Source organism: Cyprinodon tularosa, unplaced genomic scaffold, assembly GCF_016077235.1.
Source record: "Cyprinodon tularosa strain WSP-4 unplaced genomic scaffold, ASM1607723v1 ctg440, whole genome shotgun sequence".
Lineage (NCBI taxonomy): Eukaryota > Metazoa > Chordata > Actinopteri > Cyprinodontiformes > Cyprinodontidae > Cyprinodon > Cyprinodon tularosa.
In genome coordinates, this window is record NW_024039164.1 from 13,988 (window position 1) to 30,756 (window position 16,769).

Genomic DNA, 16,769 nt, shown 5'->3' on the forward strand with positions numbered 1-16,769 from the left:
TGATTACTAATTTCATTTATGAGTCAAACAATGCAGCCACATTCTTAAAATGAGAAAGCATTTCTGAAAATGCCTTTTCATTTGAAATATGGTAACCATTTGCTTCCATAGATAAGATTTAGATTTGGACCCTGATTGGGCCTCTAGCCTGCAAGTCTAGGTGGACGTCTGTATCTTTGTAGCAGCATTAAGGCTAGACGGTAGTCACCTTATGATATTTTGGGGCACTATTGTGTTAACATGAAATCAACAGTACTAGCTGTAAAGGTGTGAATCCATGCTAAAGTAATCAGAGCCCAAGAATCACAAACACTACTCTAGAAAAAAAAAGAATAATAAATCAGCCTTTTCAGGACACCACTTACATAAAGGAAGTGTGATTTATATTATTAAACATCCCACAGTAACCACATTCAATCATATTCTTCAAATTTGAAAAATAAAATTTTGCCTTTTTTATCAGTAATTTTTATTTACAGTTCAGATAATGAATCAAAATTATTTAAATTAGAATAATCTTTTTTTTATAATGAGTTCAACAGTTCTCTGCAAGAAGTTGGGACATTATTTTATAACCAGTTTCTGCTTTTAACTTTTGCACAACCGTTTTTTTTATGCATCCACTATACAAAATACCTATAAAGTACATTTATAATGTGAGAAAACTTCATGGTGTATGAATACTTTTGCAAGGCCCGTTATCAAAAAGTGCTGCAAGTGTATAAAAACATTTCACTCTCTTCAGATCTGGAATTTTATTATTGTTCACCAGCTAAAATAAAATCAGCAGAACAATCCATATACAGGCACTGATTGGCATAGAAATGTGTCAGAGTTTTAATGTGAGCCCATACAACAGAGATGTCTAAAAACAGACAAAATGATCAATATAAATATACTTTAAATTCTTTTTTTTATTATCATTTTGAGTGCTATCTACCCCTGAATACTGAAAAAAAGTTGTGTTTTATACATCCAGGTAAAAGCAGCTTGGCACTATACAGGTGTCAGGAAAGAACATGCAAAGAAATGGTGTTAAAGTGGTTTAAGGCAGTACTGCATGTTTATAGAGCTTTAGCTTTATGGAGATATACTGGAAGATATGGATGGGTTCGGAAAGTAAATAGAAAAATAAATGGTACGATCCGTGCTGCATTAGGAGAGCTACTCTGAAACCTTTCACAGCAGCCAGTCATGAGTGAAGACTTTACATTTCATATACACCTCCAACAAAAAGAATCCATCCTCTTTCAAGTGTGTCGCGTTTTCCATCGCTCCCTCTCATCCCACCTGCTCTTCCACCTACATTCTGCCCTCTGAACCTGGAAACCTTCATTATACCAAAACTTTCTTCCTTCAGCCACAACAGAAGACCAACAGTTAAAGTCTGTGTTTCAGCTGGCAGCACCACAGCATGCAGAGTGAATCTGTGTTGCGTTTTTCTATATCTTTACAGAATTAAGAGGCACTTTAACTCTTTTCTCATTAAAAGCACTTCAATCACGTTCCGTGTCACCTTAATGAGTTTCTCTACTATAAAGGGTTTATGCACAGCTGAACCCTCCCTCCTCAGAGTTCAGTCTTTGCTCCTGGATGTCTGTATTTATCTAGCGGGAGGGGGGGCAGCCTTAAGGGTGGGGTTTTTCTGGTTTGGAGTCAAAAATCTCCACGGCCTTTTTTCACAGGTCGTCACTTTCCACCAGGCCTCCGGCGGGCAGTGGGCTGGAGTCGGGAAAGAAGGCCGCCTTCACGTCCAGCCCTCTCTCCGTCAGCGCGGCGTAGCGGCTGGCTGAGGGACGGACCTTCTTGGGCTTCGGGAGGTTTGGCTGCTGCCACTGAGCTGAGGAGATAACGGAGAGTTAGATGCTGAGGAAGAAAATGTCGGTAGTGGTAGAGCGGCTGGGACGTACTGTGAACGTCGAGGCGTGCGGTGCTGGAGACGATGCCGGCGTCGTTCTTGGCAGACACGGTGTACCAGCCTGCATCTTCCTTCAAAGCTGGCTGGATGATCATACACAGGTAGCCGCAGTTGTCCTGGTGCATGCTGGGAAAGAGCATCACTGTTACCTTTGAACATGTCATTTCAGCACAATGGAGGGAAACACTTAAAGGTATAGGAGACCAGGTGGATCATCTCAATAAGTGGTCCTGCTAATCCAATCATTCTGGTGATATGTTTGCGTAAGGCTGTCCTACATGCTCGTCCCGTTAGTCATGATTTTCTGCACATGCGCACTTTCAGGCTATGGTGAGCTATGGTTTCCGACATTCATAGAAGCTCACCTTTCTCACCACGGTTCTTTGAAAATGGCCGATGGTGGTAAGAGAATAAGTATATATGAAGTGTATGAGAAGAAAAGAAAGGCCTCAGAAGAGGCAGATATATCCCATAATGCTTTGTACGGAGAGCCCTCCTCGCAAAGCATTATGGGATTTGCTGTCACAGCAGCCCACTGTCAATACCCGACAGCAGCGACTAATAACAAAGATGTCACAGGCACCGCGCAGTGCAGGAGGAGTTACGTGACTAACGGAGCAAAAAGCAGTGATCATCAGTCTGAACGGTCAGTTAACTAAGTTTGCTTTAAAGTCCACTATATAGCTGTATGTGCACACTGAGCTTGTATGAGCAATGAGAGCAGCACATTTTAAACAGGTCATGCACAAGGAGAAATGGGCTAGTGCACGCTCTTGCACATGCATTTTTTTTAAGTAGAGGGGGCGGGTCCCTCCACAATACCTTTAAGTGGATTTATTTTTTAAACGACAACATTTCTGAAGTGTACAATGCATTAATTTTCAGCCCCTTTAACAACGACAGCACCTAATAAGATCCAGAGCATCAAGCTGCAATCAGTGTCCAGCTTCATGACAATAAAGCGATGAAAGTTATCCTGTTTGCAGTTTGCTCAACAAAAAAGGTTAAAATTTGATTGGTTGAACAGAGCATCCCCACATGATCAGAGACAAGGTAGTAGGTCAAAGTTTAAACATATTTAACACCAAAGGGTTTCACTTTACTAAACACATTTCATATTCCAGTGACTTCCACCTGGTCCAAATATCAGCTACAGAAAGGATCAAAACGCAAGAGCTCCAGAAGTGAACCTGATTCTATCTGTGTTGTGAGTGAAGGACTCATTCTCCCTCTTCCAGAAGATCTGTGGGTGAGGAACGCCTGTGACACGGCACTCCAGTCGCACAGGGTGACCCTCTGCCACACTCGTGTTCTGCAGCTTCTCCACGAACGAAGGCGCCTTGTGCATTTCTTTGGCTGTTGAGAGACACATAACCGAGGTTGACTTTTAAGGTATTAATCACACCCACAGACTCCGCCTCCCCTGTGCAGCCCTTTCATTTACCCGCTACGATGAGCTCCAGGTTAAAGGAGTTCTGGCCGGCCCTGTTGCTGGCGATGCACGTGTAGATGCCGGCGTCACGGCTCGTCACGGGCTCTATGACCAGAGAGTGCACGCCGTTCTCCCTCACCAGCATCTTGTGGGAAGAGTCAGGGCGGATGGTCTGTCCGTTCAGCTGCCAGATGAGGTCAGGGGTGGGCAGGCCGCTCACCTGCAGGTGGAAGAAGGTGTAAAAACATCACCTCATCACGCTGCTGTGAATCTTGAGCAGAATATTCTCATGCACTCTATGCTCATTTTTCTTATATAGCGAGTTACTTGTGGGCCTATTTTTATTTTATTACAGCAATAAGCTTTAAGTCGTTTGAAAATTCTGCAAGATTAGGTGAAAACAGAGAGATGATTGTAAGCAGTATAACTGCCCTCAATCCCTTTGTTTATTCTTAGCTGTTTTCTTTCTGGAATCCAAGGAGAAAAGGGAAATGTTTCCTTGGCATTGCTGACACGGAGCCTCCCTCAGAGCAGTCCAGACATTAAATTAAAGGGCGGATCTGCAAAAGCTTTCTGTATTACTATGATTAACATATCCCTTTTGGTTTGGACTTTTTTTGTTCTCTTTAGTCTTTCTAAGTTTCTTAAGAGGATCCTTCGTTTACTATAGAAAGCTGGATTATATGATCCTAAACCCCATGCAGACTGGGTTAAATTAATGGTCCCGGGTTTGTTTTATTGGTACTCTGTTCCTTTTCCAGACAATATTAAGCACTAAAGTAAAAACTAGGTAAGGGATTTGTTTTTTTTATTATTGAAACATAATCAGTCCCTTCAGATAAGAGCAGGATGGTGGTATAAGAATAAACTGCAGCTGGACCTAGGCTTAGAAATAACACGCTGACCAGTAGAACTCCCATAGCATACGGTTTATATTAGAAGCAACTGATCTGACCTTCTCTCCTGGAACCGGGATTATGTTCTTACCTTGCAATCCATCCGGCAAAGGCGGCCCTCCTGGACGATGAGGTCACCAGGCGCCTGCAGGAAGTGTGGGCGGAAATGGCGCTCTTGGATGTTGTCATTCTCATCACCGCTGTCTCTAGATCTGGACCGGGGCCTGACAGAGAGAGACAACGCAGAGAGTTATTAGATGAGATTTTTTTGTTTGTCTTCAAGCCATAAGGGGCATAAAGCTTCCTTTTTGGGAGAATTTAAAACTCAAAAGTTCTGACTCTATTTGGGAGTCATCATCAAACGTCACCTACTTCATACAAGACAGTTAGATGGCGGATTTATGTTTGTGAATTTCTGAGCTTGGCTGAATACGAGGAGTGATGTCAGCTTTCAGTTTGCAATACAGCAGAAACTGGCAGGGAACTTCACGTTGCTCTTCAACATTTACACAAGTCATAACATCCAAAATATCAGCTAAATATTTCCTTAACAAAATGCACATTTGTTAGATGTTATTTTTTAATTGAACCTGGATTTTTGTTAAACACGAACAGAGATGCTGCAGATCGGCAGAGGAAGCCCCATTAAGAAAACCTTCTCCCCAAAATGTCAGATTAATTGTTTAATTCAATTAAAGGAGGAATAGATGTGAATAAGAACAGCTCTATTGAGAATGTTACCCTGAAGAAATAAATGATGTGTACAAAGAGAATATGACAGATTAAAACTATTGAATTGATTGAGTTTTATTTGGTTAATAGAAATTGAAATGTTTTTTTGTTTCAACTTGTGTGAACAGACTCAAAGACTTTTCCTTCTTGTTCATTTTACCAACTTTCTAATTAAACATTCAAACTTGACAAAAAACTGAGCTCATAACTTAGGCTGCAACTTTTTAAAGACGGAATTTGGATCTTTTCTTTGAAAAGTAAGACCAGAAATTTAACATTAAAGAGGAATGCTAAATTTTAATCATATGTTGCCCTTCTCTTCTTTAAATTCTCATAATCAAAATATTTCCTCCTCCTCTTGATGATGATTATGTTGTCCTCAGATTTACTGTCTTCCTTGCATCTTGTGCTTCCCTTTGTATCGTATATTTGATCAAATCTGAGCTTTAAAACCTGTTTTCTTTGAAAGAACTGGGTAACTTGGAAGTTTATTGAATATAAAGAAAACGCAAAATAAGCAGAACACATTACATAAAGGCATGATCCACGAAATAACATAGTTAATGAAGGAGAACTGGAAATGTCTGAAAGAAACGGTTCCTTTCATGACAGAACGCTTATTTACGCCTCTTTCTGTTTGTGATCTTTGGACCCACAGGTGTTTCTCTGAATGCTTCCTGCAACAACAGTGACCTCACCATCACACCTGCATCCTAACCAGGGCTCTACACAAAAAGCAGTGTCAGACACTGATTATCTCGATTTCTCTGCTCGCTCAGAACAACCCGGAGCTGTTGTCTAATCGGGGCGTGTTCACAGTGATAACAGCTCACAGGTGGTTTTTCTGTGGCGGTCTTCACTATCTGGGCTCATATGAGCACACACTGTGTATACAAGGTCAGGACAAACATGTGCTCCCTTCCCTCTCATTAACACTGAGCTTTTCTTCTTTGAATGAGCAGTTTAAACAAAGAACAGAGTGTGATTTCAGCCCATGGCAAACACTTGTGTAAATATCCACAGGAGCCTTTTCTGCTCTGAATCTGTGCAGCAATGTGAGGAGCGGCATGCAGAAGTCATGCAGATGGTGGGCAGCCAGCTTGGCACGTGCCATCCAGCAGCTGGATGTCTGATTGTTACTTTTAATAGAAGTGTTTTTGTTTTTTCCCTTTTGAATCTTGATTCCTGTGTTTACCTTTTCTAAAACGTTGTGTTCTTTTCTTTCTTTTTATAATCAATAAACAAACTCATGTAGGAGGTTATGGGTACAGGGGACGGCACAAAACTAGGTAAAACACCCGGCTTGTTTGGTCTCAGAATGGGGGTCCTCACCTGCGCATGTGTCCAGGAGCCATTCGTGGGCTGCGGCCTCGTTGATTCACCGCCTGGACCATCATCCTGCCGGTGCAGCTCACCCTGCCCTGTGATGGGAGGACAAACAGAGAGGCGGTGTATGAACTGCTGAGTGGCAGTCAGACAATAAGCAGGAAATTAGATGTGTCTGATACAGCTGCTAAATGCCGCTCCACAGCCTGTCGGACGTGAACTTTTCACCCCTCTGAGGGTGTGAGTGAGTTCCTGCTCCATTCAACGCCTTTTTCCTGAGCAAGGCCGGAGGGCATTATCTGCAGCCTCCCAGCTACATGTCTGCGTGTGCTTTTTCTTTTTCTCTTACGTCTGGGTTTGCGGCCAGGATGGTGTAATTTCCGTCATCATCCAGAGAGGCTGCCGCTGTGTGCAGAGAACAGGTACCGTCCGGATCACGGCTGATCCTGTAGTGTTCGCTCCGCTTGGAGATCTGCTTGCCATCTTTAAACCAGTATACCTGTGGTGGAAAAGATGGAAAACATATTCTAAATGACCAGACACTGATTTAAAAATGTGTTGATTACTTTAAAAAACACAATGGCACAAGAAAATAATGATTAGGCTTCTGAGTGTTACAGCAAAATGATTTTTCTCCTATTATAACAGACTGCATATCAACTCCTTGCATCATCAACTTCCCAATTAATTCAGGACTAGAATTTGCATTGCAACAGTATCGGCCTCTCAGGAACAGAATATTATGAAAACATAAATTTTTTTTCACAGTACTAATGGCTCATTTTTATGAAAAGTAGGCGGACAGGTAAGGGGGAGAGACATGCAGGAAAGGACCACAGGCTGGATTTGAACCCGGGTCAGCCTCCATAAATGGGTCTAGTGCGCTAGCCACTGCGACACCAAAGCACACCCAAAGCTTATCTTAATGCAATTTGAGCATAATAGCTCACAGCTCATAAAACCTCAATTATTTAATTTTGAGGAAATATTAGAATATCAAGCAATCTTTGTTTAATGGAGCCTAGGCAGAAGTTCAACTGAAGAAACTTGTTGCTTTCCTTCATCCACCTGCGACACAGCCAATCAGCTTTGAACCACACCTCCACGAAAGCCAATCAACATCCAAAGTTCATCTTAAAAGGCCTCAGATACGCACTGTCTGGTCCTGTGCGCAGGCGGTGGTTGCTTTGTGTGACTTCATTCAGATGACACCGTGTGAACCTACCTCCATCTCCTCCTCCAACATCGTAGCTATAGCTTCATCAGAGTGTCATTTCTCCTGGACTCTGACTGCTTTTCCTGTCTCATCTTAACCGGTCCAGCAGAAGACCGCCATTTTTAGCCTGGTTCTGCCAGAGGTTTCTTCCCAACAGGGAGTTTTTCCTCTCCACTGTCGCTCCAAGCTTGCTCATCATGGACAGGTTTTCTCAACCTGTGTTATCCAATTGGACTTCCATCTTCCAGGTCCCTGAGTGAAGCTCTAGTATCAGCTTATGCAGTCCACTGGATCTCCCCATAAAGCTCAGCAGACCGTCTCACTAACCAGCAGTCTACAGACTGACCAACTTCATCTATCTCCACTCCACCACCAGTTTCAGGCCTGGGGGAAAACAGCCCTGTTCTTTACTCCTGTTCATGCCTATCAATCAAACTCAGCGCCATGTTTCCTACGGAGGTCTGAGTGCCAAAGACAATGTAATTGTATCAATAAATTCCTCCCAATTGTCTTTTCTCTTTGTGTGAGTTTTGGAAATATAAATATTTTTGACTAATTTGAATAATTGATGGCTACCTTTGGTTTGGGGTCTCCAAGGACCTTGCAGGAGAATGTGACTGGCATGCCCTCAAACACTTTGCAGTGTTTAAGCTTCCTGTCGAAGGAAGGCGCCACCCCCTGGCCGGCAGAGTCTTCATCGTGCTGAACATCTTCATCCGACTCCTCCACCGGGGAACGCTCCAGGCGGAATTCAATCTCGCTGATGAGGCGCTGCTCAAAGCTGGACACTTTGTACTCCTGAATGCAACAGAAAGACAGAATCAAAAGAAGCCTGAAGGCAACTAAGCCTAACCAGAGAGAGAGAGAGAGTACCTGAAAAGCAAACTGAACAGCATGCAGGGAGCTAAAACCAAGGTTTACGTATACTCCACCGCCCCCACATGACCCACACCGGTTTGACAACCAACTCCATCAATCCCTCATCGCTCTGCAGAGCAGTGAGGAACATCTGCAGAATAGCTCAATGTGATGACACATCCCTCTGATAATGACAGGCCTTGGGCACAGCTGCAGAGAAGCATTAATCCTGCTTAGACAGCTCGGGTGGGGGTGCTTTTAGATATGTGATCACACTGAGTGACGCTTCTTTTCTGAAAGCTGCATCAAATAATACTAAATGTTTATGTATTTTGCAGATTGTGGTAATTTTATGTGATAAACCGACACAAAACTGCATAATAATGAACTGGATGGAAAACGATCTAAATATGTTTTTTAGAAATAACAAATCTTGAAAGTGTGGAGCGCATTCATGTTCAGCCCCCCTTAAGCAGAACAACATCTTAATAGTGTTACATCTTCTTCTTGACATCCTCGCATGTCAAGAAGAACCGATCTGTTCCCTCTTTTTGCAAAAAGCTCAAGCTTTGTCATAATGTTTGATCTGAACAATGATTTTCAGCTCTTTCAAAAGACTCAGTTAAACACAAGACAAGTTTTCTTTTATAAATGCTGTTATTTTTACCTCCATCTTTCTTTCCATTAACTTGAACCCCCTGTCATGTCCCTCAGCATGATGCTGCCAGCCCTATGTTTCACAGTGGGCATGGCATGTTCAGGGGGATATGCAGTGTTTGTTTTCCAGCACAAACATTATGTTACATGAATGCTAAAAACTCTGGAGCCCTCTATTCCATATCAGCTGCATCTCCTTAATGAAACTAAAGATTTAAATGTTAACATTTATTTTAACATTGAATGTTAAAATGGGCCTCTTGGTTGTCTCTAGTTCATTCCTGTATTGCTCTAAAACTATTAGATGCTTCATCTGCTGTGTTCCTTGATGCTACATCTTCACTGATGTTCTCTATCAAACCTCTAAAGCCTTCACAGAACAGCTGGTTTTCCAAATGAGATGAAATTGTAGAGGCTATTTAATAAAAGGTGCCTCATGAAGGCAACTGGGAGCTGAAGATAAAGGCAAAATTGGATGTTTTGGTGTCACATAAAATCCCAGTGAAATTATTGTTCTAATGTGAAAAAAAGTGAACAAGTGCAATTGTTGCAGAACCCTGTGGGGAGAACTCACATTTGGTTGGCTAACCTTATTCTCAAAGCTGCTATGAGCGTCTTTGTGTCGTTTTAATGTGCAAATACCAACAGAGTGGATTAAATAATAAAGGAGAAGGTTGAAATAACCTTTTGAGGATACCAATCTGTATCAGCTGACATGTCTTCCTGTTGGGAGAAACAAAAATGTTTTGGTTCAGTGACTTCAGTTCTGAGAGGAACGGGCGGTTGTGGTCGTGATCTAGCAGAACGCATCAGTGCTGATTATTTAAACAATCCAGTTGCTCTCCATGCAGGGGGAAAAAAAAGGTAGAAGGAAAACGGAAAAGTGCATTAGTTTTGACGGATGTGCGCTGCCGTGATGTTTACAAGCGGTCTGTATCCAGTCAACCTTCTGTTTACTGCTGAATGCCAGTAGGGAGTCCACATCTGACTGTGTTTAGTGGTTCTACCTTTCTTTGGTACAAATATAGGCTTTTCTTAGGTTGACACTGCTGCCAAAGAACAGTTCATCTTTGAAATGCAAATCCAACTTCGGTAAGATTTGCTATTTCTGTACACTTCAACAGAACTACTTGTTGGCTCAGAATAAGACAAACAGCCACATTGGCTTTAGCTGGATGTTACTCTGGAGATTGCTTGCAGCAACAGCGGTTTGAATAAACAGAGATTTTTATGGAGGCCCCTGGAGGACCTCTGCAGTGTTTACACCGTGCTTTCTCAACGTGCTTTTCAGGAGTGTTTACAGTTAACCAGGGTGGGGCTGAGTGACAACCTGGTGATCAGGAGATAGAAATGGCATCAGAAAAGGGTTGGTGTCATATTCTGTACATGCAACAGAGTGAGAAAAGCCCCTTTTTTGGGGGGTTGTGATGGGGAAATCTTTCCATGCCTGTGTGGTATTCCCCTCCTGGGGCCAGATGCATAAACAAACGTTCACAGGGTCTGCCTGATGTTTACAGTGTTTTTTTTTTCTTTTAAATTTGTGTAGAAGTATAGAAATGTTCCAAATGGAAAGAGTATTTAGAAATTGATGTTAATTTTCAGTCACATTTCTCACTGAAAGATTTTCCTAAACAGCGACTCAGAACTGGTTTGGTTCTCAAGTTGAATAAAGATCGCAGATACGTTTTTGTCTGTAGATGTTTTATGTCAACTCTGAGGTGCCATAAAAAAACTCCTAACCCCTTGAACTTTCTGCATTCCCTCACGTTAAAAACCAAGACCTCTATATTTTATGTAGGGATGTTGCATTAAAAAGACCAATACAAAAGAATAGGTACCGGTAATTAGAAAGTGGAAGAGCAATGATGCATTTTTCTAATTTGGAAAAAAATATCTGAAAAGTGTGGAATAACTTCTGATTTAAGAACTACCTTTTACCACAAATGTACTCTCTAACGTTAATATTGTTCGATCTAAGCAATGGTAGCTTGTAAATCTTTGCAGACTGACTGTTCTCCTGTCTCTGATTAAGAAAAGGATCATCACAGCATCATGCTGCCACCACCATGTTTTAATACTGATGGTGTGTTCAGGGGAGCATATCCTGGTTAAAGTTCCTAGGATGCTTTTCCCTCTAATTAAATGTAGGAAGGTTGTGCTTTGGAAGCCTTAGTCCTCGATGCATCTGACCTGGGTTCGAATCTGACCAGTGATCCTTTGCCGCATGTCTCTTCCCCTCTCTCATACCCCCTGTCCTGTCAGCCTACTGTCAAAAAAAATAAGCCACTAGCGCCATAAAAACAAAACAAAAAAGTATAATAATAAAAAAGGAAGAGAAGGCATTATTTTACATTCTACAGCCAATTATGTTTATTTTATTCCTACAAAATAGTCTGGCTTATAAAGATTTGCTGAAGTGTTTCCCTCATTCATGCTATTGTATGTAATGAACAAAAAGCATAGAGATATATACAGTATGCTTGAGAATGAACACATGCTTTAAAGTTAATAACTGTACTTTAACTCACTTTTAAGTGTTTCTTTGACAAGTTCCTTCTTTATGTGTTTTATTATAGAAATAAGTTAATAAAAACACATTACAAGGCTGAAGCATTTTTGTGTTGTGGTGTGATGTGTGAAGACAGTGAATGATTATCATTTCTGCATCTGGCCCCAGCAGTGTTGGTCCCCAAACGAATGGTATCTGTACCTGTGTAACTGGCTCCTCCTCTGTGTCCTGTGTGTTTAAAACTGTGGCAGCGTTGTCGGCCCCCAGGAGCCTGCGAGCCATCTTCTCTTCATAGGTTAACCTCTGGAAGCAGGGATTAATGAGGTCAGTGAGGGTTAGTAGCGTCAGTTGCACCAAACACACTTTTCCACACCGGCCTGGTGTTAAAATGGTTTATGTTTCTTTAAAGATGAATCCAACTGCAGCTGTAAAACTATGCTTAAATGAAACTGCCTTCTTAACACGCGTTAATCCATGTTAAAGATTGAACACGCTCCTTCTTAGATCAAACACACAGATAAAACACACCTGTTGACCGTTGCTTATGCGCTCGTCTTTAAAGCGCAGCTTTCTCTCTAAATCCTGAATGACGGCATCCTTGGAGCCCTGGATGTCCGAGTCAGAGACGATGCGAGGCGTCTTGGTGACCGAGGACTTCCTTGGAAAGACTTTGCTAAAAGAAAGACACAAATGCAAAAAATATATTTATGAAACTACATTCACTCGCACGCAGACACTCGTTATCTCGAAACTCTATTTCCTCCTGCTGCATCATTACCAGGATCCTCTCTCTCTTTCTCTAACCCTTATCTGGACATGTCCAGCTATTGCATTCCACCCCATATCTTCTTATCTCTCCACGAATGCAGCAGGAATGCCGGAGGAAGAGGGGGGAGAGTGAGTGAGGGGCTGATGAAAAATAACTGACAGACAAATTAAGGTGGAATGCCCATGACTGAAGAAATTAGATAACTTTCCCTTTTCAGCATGAAAGATGTGCCATCGGGACAGATTTTTATCAGTCAAGATCGAAATGAAAATGTCAAATCAGGCACAGACAGGGTTAGGCATATGTGCATGTAGGTCCAGTCTGGGGGGCGCTGTGGGAGATAGTGGGGGGAGCTGAGAAGGTTATTAGAAAGCTGCTACAGGACCAGGATCCTGCAGACACCGAGAGACACTTCACTTAATCTGCTGCAGTGCTGCAAGCTTCAACCAGAACATCTAAACAACCTGAACCACCAGACTGTTGCTAAATTTATGCATATTAATGAGTTTTCACATCTCTATCATTCTCTGACAAGCAGCATCTCATGTTCTGGGAGGTCATTTAATATCCAATGAAAAGAAGTATTAATTTAATTAAATACTGATTCGCATCATTACTTTTTATAGTCCTGGCAGCTTGAAGGAATAGTATTTGTGTTGTCTAAAACTTTAACAGTAAAATAGCTCCACAGAAAGTTAATTATATAAAAAAATGTTTTAGCTAAAAGGAAATTTATTTAAAATAAAAGATGCCTGGCTAAAGTGAATGGTTTCATTCAATCTCAGGAACGCAAACTTAATAATGTTCTTTTCTAGCAACAAAAAAAATGTCTTCAGATAGGATATTGTTGAGATACATATCTCATCATATGTGTGTGTTTTATTTTTTCCTGTTTACTTATGTCTTTTTTAGTCTTATGGTGAAATAAAATATCCACAGTGACATCATGAGGAAGGAACCAATAGTCCAATCTACAGAAATTCAGAGCAGGTTAGAAAACAAAAACTTTGTTGTTCATTAGTTCAATTAACTTGAAGCCTCCTAACAGTGGCTGGAAACAAACAGCGTTTCAGGAGGAACGTGTCTGACTAAAAGTCCAGCATGGCGTTGGTACTGTGGTGGTTTGGGGCAGTCTGCAGCTTCTGAACCTGAATGATATGCTGTCATTAATGGAGCTTTCATTTCTGCTGTCTGGCATAAAATACTGAAGAATAATATCTGTTTAGTTGTCTTCAACCTGAAGCTAAAGAGCTTTTCAGGGATGCAGCAGGAAAATAATCCAAAGTTTGTTAACAGAACCACATCTGATGGGTTTAAGACAAAGTTAGAGCGCAGGTTTTAGGGTACGCTCTGTTAAAATGTGGACTGAAATTCAAACGTGATGAACCCTAAAGCATGGCCGAATAAAAGATTGTTTTCCTCAGAGGCGGGTAAAACAGGAATTACACCAGATATAAGAAAGGACCATTTATGCTGCTAAGGAAAGTGTGTATAGTTATTAGGTCCAGGGAGTGATTACTTTTTCTTTTAAGGCCTGGTGGGTTTGAAAAGCTTTTTCTTTTATTTTAAGTTGTTTTTACAGATCTGAAAAACTTAAGTATTCCAGATCAGTATTTGAAATACCTAACTGCTTGTTTTGTAAGTATGCTGGAGTGCTTAGGAGTGCTGAATGAAGCACTCCTAAGCATCCAAATCTTCAGTTTCTGTTTGTAATCTGCTTCTCTGACTCCATCTCACAGGTACAACCTTTGCTCTCAGCTCTCCCTGATCTCTCTGGAGTTATTTCTGCGAGTTTGCATGTTTGGCCAAGAAAGAGCCAAAAAAGATCTGCAGAGGAGACATGCCTGCGATAAAAGGCTTCACTCAATATAAGACGGACCTGCAGGATTCAGAGAAGAGGAGCGTGTCGCCAGAGGACGCCTTAAATCTGGACACAAATTTCTTACCTTTCAGGTGGAAAAACCAAAACCAAAAAGTGATTTTCTTTTACTCTATTGCATATATAATATATTACAAATTTGATATTTAGATAAAAAAAAATAACAAGTTAAATTGGGTGCTCCTCTGGTTGCATATTTGACTCTAAAATTAAAGGCATGTGTGTTTTTTCACCGACTAGAACCCCCCAGAACCTTTCACTCTCAGGTCAGGTGGTTTATTTTCTTTCTGTTAAACCTTTGGTAAATGTTACCTTCTCTCTCACTGCTTTATCAGTTTTCTGCCGAATAAAAAACTGTAAACGTGTCATTTCCCATCCATCTACCCCTTCTCTGCCGTTTGGGTCAAACTGAACTCTGTTATTGGTTCATGCTGTGCAGAAATGTCTTGCATGTCCCATTGGGCACAATGCTTACCTCCAAAGAGAGCGTATAAATGAAGAGACTTACACAGTGCCGTTGCCTTTGGGGAGACCCAGGCTGTTGACTGTAGGGCTGCCAGGTGTGGAAGGTGAGGAGGGCAACACCGAGGACAGGAAGCTGGAGGCAGGAGATGGAGGCACTGAGGAGAACGGTGACGACATATCTGAGCTGGCTGGAGACATGGGGATGAGCGCAGGGGGAGGAGGTGGAGGAGGGGGGAAGTCCTGGGTGGAGCTGGATGGAGAGGACAGGTTGCTGGGGCTGAGGAAGGGAGGAGGAGGAGGAGGGAAGGAAGGAGAGGTTGGAGACTCTACGCTACCAGCCTTGGAGAAAGGGGGCAGGGGGACTCTGCTTAAAGGCTTGTGAGAGATGGGTGGAGACAAGGGGGAGGACAGGCTGGACCCAGAGGAACCGGAGGAGTTGGCCATGTAGCCCACCCCACCCGGGCTTTGAGCAGCAATGAACTGCTTGGGCCGAGCGTAGTTGAAGGTACTGGCCTGCATGGCTGTGCTGCTCTCCAACTCCTGGAAGGAGGGAGGAGGAGGGAGAGGAGGCGAGGGGGGAGCAGGTGGAGGTGCTTCCTGAAGCAGTTGCAAGGGTGGAGGCGGTGCTTCCTGGATGTGCTGCTGGTGCTGCTGCTGCTGTAGCCAGATGGCTGCCTCCTGCTGCTCCAACAGAATCTGGTCCTGCAGCTGCTTCAGTTGGGCCGCGTTCCTGAGAGGAAGAATCATGATCAGAACATACAGTCAGCTTCCTTTAATCCTCACCATCTTACAGTAGGTTGGTGGTGAGGGGGGATAACATGGTAACAGTTAAAAAATTACAAATCCAGCATCTGTTTTCAGTTCCTCCATGACACAAGAGGCAGATGTCAACCTTTAAAAACTCAGTTTTCCTGACAGTTGTTAACGAGAGCGAAGCTGCTTTTCCTTGGCTCCATTAGGCCCGAAGTTTGGTCACACAACTGGAATATATGCACAACGTCTAGGGAGGAAACAACGGCACCGGCAGCAGGGACTGGTAGTTTATCAGCTTCTAGCCTTCAACAAAGACTTGTCAAAGAGCCAGGCTGTTGATAGCACTTTAAACGTGTTACAGAAATCTGCCCAGAAGTGTAAGTGAGAGGAGAACCACTCTGCAGCAGTTGTTTGACAGCTGAATATTGCCTCAGAAACAGATAACTGGAGAGCTGCAGGCGCTGTTTTCCCCTAAAGCTAGGTGTGGCTCCTTCGACTAAAATGTTTAGCTGATTTGGGGAAAGCAGAACTGCAGTGTTTGCGTCATTCAGCCAGAGATGGGTCCTGACGATGAAATGCTGTGTCTCCTCAGAGTTGTGGTCGTCAAGGTTTGCGCCCACTTGACATGACCGTGGTCATGTCATTGTGGAGGAGAAAAGTTTGAAACTTCAGGCAAACACCAAAGTTTACATAAGCTAATAAACTTTCAAAGAAACCGTATGTTGTTAAGTTGTTTTGATCCCTTTAATTTCACTTTGGTTTATAACTTTTGTATATATAAACCCATAAATTCAAAAATACGTCAAATTAAGGATTCCTCTAATCCTAAAGTGGTTAAAGTGCCTTGTATATACAATGTCTTGCAAAACTAGAACTTTTTCATATGTTGTCACATTAATGGAGCAAACTTCTTAGGGTTTTATGTGACAGAGCATAACAACATGTGCATAAAAGTGAACTGGAAGGAAAGTATACATGTTTTAATTGAAATAGTTTTCTCTGCAATTGCAGCTGCAAGTGTTTTTGTGCTTTTTAAATAAAAAAAAATTCTGTGATCAGGTTTTATTTCTTTTCACGCTCTGTTAAACAGTTTTCACACAAAACTCTGGACTTTAACTAGGCCATTTTAACACATGAATTTACCTTGATCCAAACGGTCCCATTATATCTGTGAATGCATGATGTTCTCCTGCTAAAAGGTGAACCTCTGTTCCAGTCTTAAGCCCTTTGGCTTCATTGCCAATCTTAACCAGCCATCTTCCCAATAAAAAAAAAAAGCAGCTTGATGTTCAGGGTTAGTTTTCTTCAGTTATAGAACCATGTATCATCTGCAATACAGTGTGTTTTGGTGGGATGCTT

General features: G+C 42.1%; 1 protein-coding gene across 6 annotated transcripts in view; it reads right to left on the minus strand.

Moving 5' to 3' along the window:
- Positions 1–736: 736 nt before the first annotated feature.
- Positions 737–16,769, minus strand: part of palld (palladin, cytoskeletal associated protein) — an 81,255-nt gene continuing 65,222 nt past the window's right edge. For 4 of the 6 annotated variants that reach the window (XM_038300107.1, XM_038300106.1, XM_038300110.1 and 1 more), the window contains 12 exons: positions 14,701–15,387; positions 12,073–12,217; positions 11,746–11,847; positions 9,720–9,758; positions 8,097–8,318; positions 6,654–6,803; positions 6,311–6,399; positions 4,338–4,470; positions 3,363–3,570; positions 3,109–3,274; positions 1,911–2,044; positions 737–1,840 (listed from right to left, as the gene is read on the minus strand). In XM_038300107.1, coding sequence (XP_038156035.1) covers positions 1,680–1,840; positions 1,911–2,044; positions 3,109–3,274; positions 3,363–3,570; positions 4,338–4,470; positions 6,311–6,399; positions 6,654–6,803; positions 8,097–8,318; positions 9,720–9,758; positions 11,746–11,847; positions 12,073–12,217; positions 14,701–15,387 — 2,236 coding nt within the window. In that variant the 3' untranslated portion in view covers positions 737–1,679. The remainder of the gene's footprint in view (positions 1,841–1,910; positions 2,045–3,108; positions 3,275–3,362; positions 3,571–4,337; positions 4,471–6,310; positions 6,400–6,653; positions 6,804–8,096; positions 8,319–9,719; positions 9,759–11,745; positions 11,848–12,072; positions 12,218–14,700; positions 15,388–16,769) is intronic. The other 2 variants (XM_038300108.1, XM_038300109.1) reach the window with 2 other exon arrangements.